The 12,178-nt window shown below is 55.2% G+C and overlaps 1 protein-coding gene across 5 annotated transcripts in view; it reads left to right on the top strand.

Annotated features, from left to right (window-relative positions):
• The window catches only part of ZBTB46 (zinc finger and BTB domain containing 46), an 88,609-nt gene that overhangs the window by 29,511 nt on the left and 46,920 nt on the right, over positions 1-12,178 (top strand). For 4 of the 5 annotated variants that reach the window (XR_008541286.2, XM_016938378.3, XM_024352135.3 and 1 more), the window contains exon 2: positions 10,832-11,801. Coding sequence is in view for 4 of the 5 variants with exons in the window: in XM_016938378.3 (XP_016793867.2) it covers positions 10,865-11,801 (937 nt within the window). In the remaining variant the exon portion in view is untranslated. Of the gene's footprint in view, positions 1-3,885; positions 10,712-10,831; positions 11,802-12,178 lie in introns of those variants that run through there. The other variant, XM_063802763.1, reaches the window with a different exon arrangement.

The raw sequence follows: 12,178 nt of genomic DNA, 5'->3' as shown, positions 1-12,178 counted from the left end.
GCCTCCCAAAGTGCTGGGATTACAGGTGTGAGCCATCGTGTCCAGCCCCAGCGACCTCATCTTAATTAATTGCATCTGCAACGACCTATTTCCAAATAAGGTGGAATTCTGAAATATGAGGGGTTAGGGCTTCAACATGAATTTGGGGGGCGGGGGGTTCAACCCGTAACAAATGGCAGTGAGGTCCTTGGATAAGCACAGGATTATAGCTGAGGAAGAATATTTTTACAAAAACTAATCCTTTATTGAGGCATAATTTACATGCAGCAAACGGCACTTGTTTAACGAGCATAATTTGATGAGCTCGAACTCTTGGGTGGAGCTGCCGGTGGCTTTGGAGACACAGGCCGTCCCCATTGTGTCTGGAATTGGTAGGTTCTTGGTCTCACTGACTTCAAGAATGAAGCCATAGGACTCTCGCGGTGAGTATTACAGTTCTTAAAGGCGGTGTGTCTGGAGTGTGTTCCTTCTGATGTTCAGATGTGTTTGGAGTTTGTTCCTTCTGGTGGGTTTGTGGTCTTGCTGGCTTCAGGAGTGAAGCTGCAGACCTTCGCGGTGAGTCTTACAGTTCGTAAAGACAGTGTGGACCCAAAGAGTGAGCAGCAGCAAGATTTATTGCAAAGAGCAAAAGAACAACACTTCCAATGTGTGGAAGGGGACCCCAGCAGGTTACCGCTACTGGTTAGGGCAGCCTGCTCTTATTCCCTTACCTGACCCCACCCACATCTTGCTGATTGGTCCATTTTACAGAGAGCTGATTGGCCTGTTTTAGAGAGAGCTGATTGGCCCATTTTGACAGGGTGCTGATTGGTGCATTGACAATCCCTGAGCTAGACACAAAAGTTCTCCAAGTCTTCACTAGATAGCTAGACACAGAGCACTGATTGGTGCATTCACAAACCTTGAGCTGGATACAGGGTGCTGATTGGTGTGTTCACAAACCTTGAGCCAGATACAGAGTGCTGATTGGTGTATTTACAATCCCTCAGCTAGACATAAAGGTTCTCCAAGTCCCCACCGGATCAGCTAGACACAGAGCACTGATTGGTGCATTTACAAACCTTGAGCTAGATACAGGGTACTGATTGGTGCATTTACAAACCTTGAGCTAGACACAGAGTGCTGATTGGTGTATCTACAATCCCTTAGCTAGACATAAAGGTTCTCCAAGTCCCTACCAGACTCAGGAGTCCAGCTGTCTTCACCGAGTGGATCCCGCACTGGGGCCACAGGTGGAGCTGCCTGCCAGTCCCGCTCCGTGCACCTGCACTCCTCAGCCCTTGGGCAGTTGATGGGACCCGGCGCGGTGGAGCAGGGAGGGGCACTCGTCAGGGAGGCTCTGCAGGAGCCCACTGCGGGGAGGGGGAGGCTCAGGCATGGCGGGCTTCAGGTCCCAAGCCCTGCCCTGAGGGGAGGCAGCTAGGGCCGGCGAGAAATCAAGCACAGCGCCGGTGGGCCGGCACTGCTGGCGGACACCCTCCGCAGCTGCCGGCCCGGGTGCTAAGCCCCTCATTGCCCTGGGCCTCTCCGAGTGCGGGGCCGCCAAGCCCACACCCACCCGGAACTCTAGCTGGCCCGCAAGCGCCGCACGCAGCCCCGGTTCCCGCCCACGCCTCTCCCTCCACACCTCCCCGCAGGCTGAGGGAGCTGGCTCTGGCCTTGGCCATCCCAGGAAGGGGCTCCCACGGTGCAGCGGCGGGCTGAAGGGCTCCTCAAGCGCAGCCAGAGTGGGCGCTGAGGCCGAGGAGGCGCCAAGAGTGAGCGAGGGCTGTGAGGGCTTGCCAGCACGCTGTCAACTCTCACCATCACCACAGGAGCTTCCCGCAGCCTCTCCCTCTACCCCAGCCCAGGCAGCCCCCGGCCGGTTGTCTGCCACTGTGGACTCACTTCTGTTGTCTAGAGTTTCCTATAAAGGGAATCACACGCTTTCCTTGGTGACTGTCTTCTCTTACTCAGCGTAACTGTGGGATAATCCGTGTGGCGTGGACGTGACCTGTATAGGGGGACGGAAGGCTGAGCAGGGAGGTGCCCCAGGGTGCCGAGGCCGGGACGGAGCCCAGCAGCCCCTTCTTGTGCCTGAGCTGCCTCTGCAGTTTGGAAGCATCCCGTGTTTACCTGCTCACCTGTTGATGCACATTTGGACATTCGGGTTGTTCCCAAACCTTGGCTGTTCTGAGCGAAGCTGGTGTGAACGTTCACGCATGAGTCTGTCTGGACAGGTGGTTTTGCTTCTCGGGTAGGTACCGGAGTTGTTGGGTCCTGTGGAGTTCAGCTTTGCTGAACTGTTTTCCACAGCGGCTGCACCGTTCCATGTGCCCTCGGCAGCTGAGCAGGCTCCAGGTGCTCGTGTCCTCGAGGACACATGGTGTGGCCTTGCCTCTTAGTCCTGGCCACTCTCATGGGGGAGCTTGCTGTGGTTCCGGGCGCACTTCCCCGACAGCTGGGGAAGCCTCTGTCCATGTGTGCCTGCTGATGTTTCTTCTTTGTGATGTGTCTGTTCAAAACGTTTTCCTGTTAAAAGATTAGTTTCACCAGGCTACACGTGGTGGCTTGTGCCTGTAATCCCAGCACTTTGGGAGGCTGAGGTGGGAGGATCACTTGAGGCCAGGAGCTCGAGACCGGCCTGGCCAACATGGCGAAACCCTGTCCCTACTAAAATTACAAAAATTAGCTGGGTGTGGTGGCACACACCTGTAATCCCAGCTTCCCTTGGGAGGCTGAGGCACAAGAATCGCTTGAACCCAGGAGGTGGAGATTGCTGTGAGCTGAGATTGCACCACTGCATTCTAGCCTGGGCGACAGCAAGACTCCATCTAAAAGAAAAAAAAAGTTAGTCTCACCAGGCCACACGTGATGACTCACGCCTGTAGTCCCAGAACTTTGGGAGGCCGAGGCTGGTGGATGGCTTGAGCCCAGCACTTCGAGACCAGCCTGAGCAACATGGTGAAACCCTGTCTCTGTAAGAAATTAAAAAAAAAAAAATTAGCTGAGTGTGGTGGTGTGCACCTGTGGTTCTAGCTACTCAGGGGGCTGAGGTGGGAGAATTGCTTGAGCCCGGGAGGTGGAGGCTGCAGTGAGCCCTGATCATGCCACTGCACTCCAGCCTGGGTGACTGAGTGACACCTTGTCTGAAAACAAAACAGTTTCACCAAAATAATTGTGGAGAGCAGTTCTTAGAGTAGGTGAGTTAAACTTGATCTGGACAGATGGCTGCGGCCACCTTTGTCTTCCCCAGAGCCCTCCTGGCCACTGGCAGTTTGATTCTAGAGCCAAGGGTATCTTGCTTCCACTTTAAAATGGTGATTTATCTGTTAATTACTTTTTTTTTTTTTTTTAAGAGTCTCGCTCTGTCACCCAGGCTGGAGTGCAGTGGCACCATCTTGGCTCACTGCATCCTCTGCCTCCCAGGCTCAGGTGATTCTCCCACCTCAGCCTCCTTAGTAGCTGGGACTCACAGGTGTGCACTACCATGCCCAGCTAATTTTTTTTTTTTTTTTTTGAGACAGAATCTAGCTCTATATACCCAAAGGATTATAAATCATGTTGCTATAAAGACACATGCACACGTATGTTTATTGTGGCACTATTCACGATAGTAAAGACTTGGAACCAACCCAAACATCCATCAATGATAGACCAGATTAAGAAAATGTGGCACATGTACACCATGGAATACTATGCAGCCATAAAAAAGGATGCGTTCATGTCCTTTGTAGGGACATGGATGAAGCTGGAAACCATCATTCTGAGCAAACTATCACAAGGACAGAAAACCAAACACTGCATGTTCTGACTCATAGGTGGGAATTGAACAGTGAGAACACTTGGACACAGGGTGGGGAACACACCAGGGCCTGTCATGGGGTGGGGGGAGGGGGGAGAGATAGCATTAGGAGATATACCTAATGTAAATGACGAGTTAATGGGTGCAGCACACCAACATGGCACATGTGTACGTATGTAACAAACCTGCACATTGTGCACATGTACCCTTAGAACTTAAAGTATATATAAAAAAACAAAAACAAAAACCGGGTTTCACCATTTTGCCCAGGCTGGACTTGAACTCCTGACCTCAAGTGATCCTCCTGCATCAGCCTCCCAAAGTGTTGGGATTATAGGCCTGAGCCACCGTGCCTGGCCTGTTAGATAACATTTTAAGCAAAATTTTATTTTATTTTATTTTTATTTTATTTTATTTTTTGAGATGGAGTCTTACTCTTGTTGCCCAGGCTGGAGTGCAATGGTATGATCTCGGCTCACTGCAACCTCCGCCTCCCAGGTTCAAGTGATTCTCCTGCCTCAGCCTCCCAAGTAGTTGGGATTACAGGCGCCTGCCATCACGTCCTGCTAATTTTTGTATTTTAGTAGAGATGGGGTTTCACCATATTGGCCAGGCTGGTCTTGAACTCCTGACCTCAGGTGATCCGCCCGCCTCGGCCTCCCAAAGTGCTGGGATGACAGGCGTGCGCCACCGCACTCGGCCTTAAGCAGAATTTTAAATGAAAGGTTTAAGTGGAGCCTAACGGAAATGCAGGTTTCAAGTCAGAGGCAAAACAGAGAGATCGAGTGTGAATGTGGTAAAACAGTGTGAGTTGATGTTTGAGAGGGTGGTTCTTCCCCGCTGAGTTGTTTGGAATTAGACGCAGGGATGGGCCCTAGGGGAGGAGCCGGAGGCCCGGGACGCCGCGTGCCAGGCGCTGCCAGCAGGGGGCACCCGAGGCCTCCCGCCCTCCCTGCCTTGTGCCCTACGCGGATCGGGCGTCCGGTGGATGCGGCAGACACACTACCGCCTGAATCGCGCCTGCTGTTTTACATTTTTATTAGAACAAACAGCCTTCCGGGCAGAGCTCCTTAGGGACGCGGGGAAAAATAACCCCAGTCTGCCCCCTAAATTAATACTTTGAACACACAGTGCAGCAAATGGAGTATATTCATCGCGGTCTTCAGATTTCCTTGGTCTGCGTCCTGCGACACAGGGATCTATCCAGGCTGTGGCCAGGGCACATTCGTCCTCAAATGAGAGGATTGGAGTGAGTGGGAAGTGTGCGTCCTCAACAGCAGCGCGCCTGTTTACAGTCTTCAAAGGCGCTCAATGATGGACACCCGTCACCTTCCGGGAGTCTGTTGGAGAGAGGATTTGGGATGGGCACCGCCACTTCCAAGATGGCCCTAGAGGCTGGGCCGTTCCTATGTGCATTCGGCAGAGGCCACTCTTCCTTCACTCCAGCTGACCCAGGAAGGAGGAGGATAGAAGCCACGTTTGGCGGAGCCTGTTTGCCGGTGGTCATTCTGCTGGGGACACAGGTGCATGACCTTGCTCCCCGGATCCCAGGGAGGACTGGCCGACCTGGTGCCAGCACAGGACGGCACGATGGGTGGGAGCACCCGGGCTTTGGACCTAGAAGCACAGGCTCGCCGCTAAATCCCTCCCAGCTGTGCTGGTTTTGAGGCCCTCAGTTCGTTAGCGTGCACTGTGGAGACCACCTCTCCCTCTCCTGGTGGCTATTGGGGTTTGAAATAGCCCCCAAAAGCACAGTGTGCTGGCGCACTGCCTGCCTGGCAGGACAGGCCCCACGCAGCCCCCCTCACTGCCTGCACAATGTAACTGCACCGCGACCTGTGCACCTGGGGCAGAGCCTGCACGGTGTAACTGCGCAGCGTCCCGTGCACCGGGGGTGGAGCCTGCAGGGTGTAACTGCGCAGCGTCCTGTGCACCTGGGGCGGAGCCTGCACGGTGTAACTGCGCAGCGTCCGGTGCACCTGGTTGTCGGCGGTTGAGGCGGGGCCATGCGTGGGTTTGTGCCCCCAGCACCTGCACGGTGACGCGGCTTGTGAGTTTGGAGCATGGCTTCAGGTTGTTGTGGTCACCAGAGTGGTTATGCTGATGCCTGTTTCATAAGCGATTCTGTTTGAAGGGAAGGATCTTGAGATTCGTGATATATAAGTAAAGCAGATACCAAGAAGCCTCAGAAAAAGCTGAGGCGGTGTTTGGAGGAGACAGCAGAGGCGGCGTCCCTCTGAGGGTCTAGGGTAGCTATTGGGCAACCTGACATCAGTGCAGCCGCGGGTGCCCCTTGGTCCCTGCAGCCCGCAGCACCCACTCTTTGGAGACTTGGCACCTGTGCCCCAGTGTGGATCGGGAGCTCCTCTCTGAAGGGGCACCTCGCGCACGGGGGTGCCACACGGGGACCTGAGATGTACCAAGTACTTGTGAGCCTGTGCCGCAGCCACAGGTGTGCCCAGCAAACAGGTGTGTGTCCTGTGGATGCAGCTGTCTGCCCACAGGTGTGTCCTGTGAACAGCGGTGTGTCTTGTGGCCAGGGGTGTGTCCGTTAGATGGTGTGCTCCTCCAGGCCAGGGCAGGTGCTTCCCACACAGAATACGGGTTGTGAGCTCAAGTCTGCTGCTTGCGTGTCGAGCCTGAGTAGCCCCGGGTGCTTCTGTTTTGGGGTTGCAGCTGCTCTTCTACCACAGTGGGGTTGATGTGGCCCCACGAGCGGATTTCTGATGCTGAGAGATTATCGAATTTGAAATGTAAATTCAAATATTCTCCTAGAACTTCCCTGTTCTGGGCTTAGAGAGATTATGTGTATTCTTAATATTTCCATAGCTGACTAATCTCTTTTGAAGATTATCGTTTTTTGTCAGGGTGTGGTGGTTCACGCCTGTAATTCCAGTGCTTTGGGAGGCCGAGGTGGGAAGATCGCTTGAGCCCAAGAGTTTGAGACCAGCCTGGGCAACAAAGCAAGACTCCTGTCGCTACAAAAAATGAAAAAGTTAGCCAGGCATTGGGGTGTGCACCTGTGGTCCTAGCTACTTGGGTGGCTGAGGCAAGAGGATTGCTTGAGCCCAGGAGTTGGAGGCTGCCGTGAGCCGAGATCGTGCCACTGCAAAAGATTGTTACTTTTTTCCTTTTAGTGGATAGATAACTTTTTTTTTTTTTTTTGAGACGGAGTCTTGCTCTGTCACCCAGGCTGGATGGAGTGCAGTGGCTCGATCTCAGCTCACTGCAAGCTCCGCCTCCCGGGTTCACGCTATTCTCCTGCCTCAGCCTCCTGAGTAGCTGGGACTACAGGCACTCGCCACCACGCCCAGCAAATTTTTTGTATTTTTAGTAGAGACGGGGTTTCACCGTGTTAGCCAGGATGGTCTCGATCTCCTGACCTCGTGATCCACCCGCCTCGGCCTCCCAAAGTGCTGGGATTACAGGCGTGAGCCACCGCGCCTGGCCTGACAGATAACTTTTTTCCCAAATGAAAATTTTATTTATTTATTTTTTTAACTATAAAATCTCTGAGTATATAACTGATTTTAAGCTGCCCTGATTGGATTGAAATACATTATTAAATGTATTTCAGAACTTTTGATTTAAGTTGAACTTATGTGGAGGTGTGAACCGTTGTGAGGTAGCCTCTGCTTCTGTGAAATCTTACGTGGAGGTGTGGACCGTTGTGAGGTAGCCTCTGCTTCTCTGAAATCTTACGTGGAGGTGTGGACCGTTGTGAGGTAGCCTCTGCTTCTCTGAAATCTTACGTGGAGGTGTGGACCGTTGTGAGGTAGCCTCTGCTTCTGTGAAATCTTACGTGGAGGTGTGGACCGTTGTGAGGTAGCCGCTGCTTCTATAAAATCTTACGTGGAGGTGTGGACCGTTGTGAGGTAGCCGCTGCTTCTGTGAAATCTTACGTGGAGGTGTGGACCGTTGTGAGGTAGCCACTGCTTCTATAAAATCTCTGGCATTTTTTTTGTTGTTGTTTTCATAGTTCTCCTTAATTCTTACAGGCTCTGTTTTCCTGATGAATAAAGAGACGTTTTATTCACGTAGGAAATTAAATATGATCGGTCAGCTTCCTAGCCTGGATACAGGGTGCCTGGAGCTTTTGACGGTTCCCATCACGTGGCCCGGAGCCAGGTGTCACTTGTGGACCCCCCAGCTTCGGGATTGAATGGTTGTTTTCCTGGGTTTGAAGTGTGTTTTGGTCACTTCCCCGATGCCTAGTTAATCTGGGTGAAGCTGTGCCTGGTGGGACACCCGCCCTGCCCTCCTGGGGCTCTGAGATGCTCTCCGGTCAAGAACCACCCAGTGGCCTCAGCACATGACCCCCTCCCCACAGCCTGCTCCTAACGTCACGTCTTCCTTTTCGGCAGCTCCTTGTTCTGCTTGCACCCACACGCGTTTGCCTCCAGCCCTCAAGCCCGGGGCCAGTGTGGGGCGGGATGGGGCCTTTGTTCTCTGCCGCCGTTGAGGCAGCACCTGGAGTCAGGCGGGGGCCTGGTCTTGGCATCTTGGGGGCTTGAGGCCCTTCCTGTAATGGTCAGCGGTCACCGCCGTCACAGCCCTCGTGCCCAGCGGGGAGGAAGTGAAGGGGAGGCTGGGCCCGGTCTTCTGCAGCGCGTCTCCCGACAGGCAACACCGGCTGTGGGGGCCTGGGAACCCCGCACCATCCAAGGAGGGGGGATGGCCCAGGACACCGGCTGTGGGGGCCTGGGAACCCCGCACCATCCAAGGAGGGGATGGCCCAGGACACCGGCTGTGGGGGCCTGGGAACCCCACACCATCCAAGGAGGGGGGATGGCCCAGGACACCGGCTGTGGGGGCCTGGGAACCCCGCACCATCCAAGGAGGGGGGATGGCCCAGGATACCGGCTGTGGGGGCCTGGGAACCCCGCACCATCCAAGGAGGGGCTGGCCCAGGACCCTGAAGGCAGAGACAGGCACAAAAGCTTCTCTCTCCTTTCTACCTCATCTTCCCAGCCTGTGAAATGTGAGACAGAATAATTACTTTTCTCAGGACATTTTAGGCTGGGCGTGGTGGCTCACGCCTGTAATCCCAGCACTTTGAGAGGCCGAGGCGGGTGGATCATCTGAGGTCAGGAGTTTGAAACCAGCCTGGCCAAAATGGTGAAACCCCATCTCTCCTAAAAATACAAAAATGTCAGCCAGGCGTGGTGGCGGGTGTCTGTAGTCCCAGCTACTCGGGAGGCTGAGGCAGGAGAATGGTATGAACCTGGGAGCGGAGCTTGCAGTGAGCGGAGATCAAACCACTGCACTCCAGCCTGGGGGACAGAGCGAGACTCCGTCTCAAAAAAAAAAAAAAAAAAAAAAAAAATTCTGTCATGACTAAGTGAAGGTGTGTATGTCGTAACCAGTCGGAGCCCAGGAGTGTGTGATACAAAACTGCTGAGCCCCCGGCCCCGGCCCCGTCCCCCATGAGGGCTGCATGTGGGGGCTCCTTGCCAGAAGGACATGGAATATTCCCACGCTCGCTTAGTTTTCTCCTATTAAACACATTTAGCATTTCAGGTGAGTCCTACTTGACTCATCAGCTGGAGAATGGGGTTTGTAACAGGAGAGACCCAACCACTGTTTCTTTCCCAGGCAGGGCTGTGGGGTGAACGTGTCCCCTTACGATTTGTCTGTGGAAGTTCTAGCCCCCTAGGACCCCAGAATGTGACCTTATTGGAAACAGGGTCACTGTGGATATGATTAATTAAGATGAGGCCGTGGGGGTGGGCCCCTACTCCCGGATGACTGGTGTCCTTGTGAAAGGGTGACATTTGGACACAGACGTGCACACCGGGAGAAGCCGTGTTGAGACAGAGGCAGAGCTGGTGCGATGCCTCCACACAGAACGCCGGCTGGGGGAGGGGCTGGAACAGGCACCGGCTCGGCCGACATCCTGATTCTGGACTTGAGAATACGTTTCTGTTGTCTGAGCCTCCCAGGCTTGATAGGGCGGCCCCAGCAGACGAGAACAGGCGGAGGACTCACATCCCTGAGTCTAAGGAGAGACAGGAGAGACTCCGGGACGGGGTGCACCCAATTCAGAAATGATTCTGTGTGTCCTGTGACTCTGTGAGGCAGGGCTGTCTTCTGATGAGGGGGACCCAGAGACCAGTCGTGTCTCAGACGTCCAGGGCGCTGGCAGCCGCAGGGCCTGAGCTCCCTCCTGCCCTGTCCCAGTGCCGGGCAGGGACCCAGGCCTAAGCCAGGCAGCCTCCCTCCTCCAGAAGACTTCAGCTCGTTTGAGCTCAGAGTTTTGGAAATTTTCAGGACTAAGGCTATGATCCTTATTCTGTGGGTTTTTTGTGTAAGAAGTTTTTTGTTTTTTGTTTTTTGTTTTTTTGAGATGGAGTCTCACCCTGTCGCCCAGGCTGGAGTGCACTGGCGCGATCTCAGCTCACTGTAGGCTCCGCCTCCCGGGTTCACTCCATTCTCCTGCCTCAGCCTTCTGAATAGCTGGGACTACAGGCGCCCGCCACCACGCCCAGCTGCTTTTTTGTATTTTTAGTAGAGACGGGGTTTCACCGTGTTGGCCAGGATGGTCTCGATCTCCTGACCTTGTGCTCCACCCGCCTCGGCCTCCCAAATTGCTGGGATTACAGGCGTGAGCCACCGCGCCCAGCCTGGAAGTTTTATTCTTTTTCCTTAAGAATGTTTCTTCAAGCGTGAGGGACGGCCACAGTGTGGGCCATTTAACCGAGTTCTCAGTTTGGGTTAGAGTTGCTCAGCCACGGCTAGGTGTTCTCATCGTTCCTGGGATATGCCAGTTGCCGTATGTGGGATTCTGTTCAGAACCCCATTAGCCTCAAGCACAGAAACACGTGGCAGACGTCCCACCCTGGACGCACTGGTGCCCTCCGGCGTTTGCTGCCCTGCTTCAGGCGGAGACACAGGCCTCCCGCTGCACACCTGTGGATGGGCTCTCACGTGGGTCGTCCTTCCGCTGGCCGCACTCTGTGCCCCATGGCCCTCCTGCGCCCCGCCCGGCGTCCTCTCACGGCCTCTGTCTGTGCTGAGCTTGGGTAACTCTTGTTCTTACCTCCACAGAGTCTGTAGAAGAGGCGACACCAGGGCTTCCAAATGAACAACCGAAAGGAAGATATGGAAATCGCGTCCCACTACCGGCACCTGCTGCGGGAGCTCAACGAGCAGAGGCAGCACGGCGTCCTGTGCGACGTCTGCGTGGTCGTGGAGGGCAAGGTCTTCAAGGCGCACAAGAACGTCCTGCTGGGCAGCAGCCGCTACTTCAAGACGCTCTACTGCCAGGTGCAGAAGACGTCGGAGCAGGCCACGGTCACGCACCTGGACATCGTCACGGCCCAGGGCTTCAAGGCCATCATCGACTTCATGTACTCTGCGCACCTGGCGCTCACCAGCAGGAACGTCATCGAGGTGATGTCAGCCGCCAGCTTCCTGCAGATGACGGACATCGTGCAAGCCTGCCACGACTTCATCAAGGCGGCGCTGGACATCAGCATCAAGTCGGATGCCTCAGATGAGCTTGCGGAGTTCGAGATCGGCGCCTCGTCCAGCAGCAGCACGGAAGCTCTCATCTCGGCCGTGATGGCCGGGAGGAGCATCTCCCCGTGGCTGGCACGGCGAACGAGTCCTGCCAATTCTTCCGGAGACTCGGCCATCGCCAGCTGTCACGACGGAGGGAGCAGCTACGGGAAAGAGGATCAGGAGCCCAAGGCCGACGGCCCTGATGATGTTTCTTCGCAGCCTCTGTGGCCTGGAGACGTGGGCTACGGGCCTCTGCGCATCAAGGAAGAGCAGGTTTCACCGTCTCAGTACGGAGGGAGCGAGCTGCCTTCTGCCAAGGACGGTGCAGTACAGAACTCTTTCTCAGAGCAGAGTGCTGGTGATGCCTGGCAGCCCACGGGCCGAAGGAAGAATCGGAAAAACAAAGAGACCGTCCGGCACATCACACAGCAGGTGGAAGATGACAGCCGGGCCAGCTCCCCGGTGCCGTCCTTCCTGCCGACGTCGGGGTGGCCGTTCAGCAGCCGAGACTCAAGTAAGCCTTTCACTCGTTACGGGGGCTCAGCTGCCCCAGTGTGTCCAGGCCTCACGGCTGCGTGCTGTGTGGAGGCAGTGACGCATGTCCAGGCTCACACTGGTGGCTTTCTAGGGTCACTTCCTCTTATAGGAGGTTGTCGTGACCACTGGGAATGCAGCCAATGCATCTCAAAGGGCAGGGCATCACCAGGGCCCTCGGAGACCCTGTGTATCTGTCCCCATCAGCACGGCACTGGTGTCACCCACACACGGGGGCTGCCTGGGCTGGGCCCCTCTGAAGCCACAGGGACGTGAGCCGGGGGGTGGGTGACACCGGGAGGGGACCCCTCAGCCCTGGTGAGGGCGTGGCCTGCAGGGTCAGCTTCCCCTGGCCTG

The sequence above is a fragment of the Pan troglodytes genome, chromosome 21 (assembly GCF_028858775.2).
Source record: "Pan troglodytes isolate AG18354 chromosome 21, NHGRI_mPanTro3-v2.0_pri, whole genome shotgun sequence".
Classification (NCBI taxonomy): domain Eukaryota; kingdom Metazoa; phylum Chordata; class Mammalia; order Primates; family Hominidae; genus Pan; species Pan troglodytes.
This window is presented reverse-complemented; position numbering and strand designations above follow the sequence as displayed.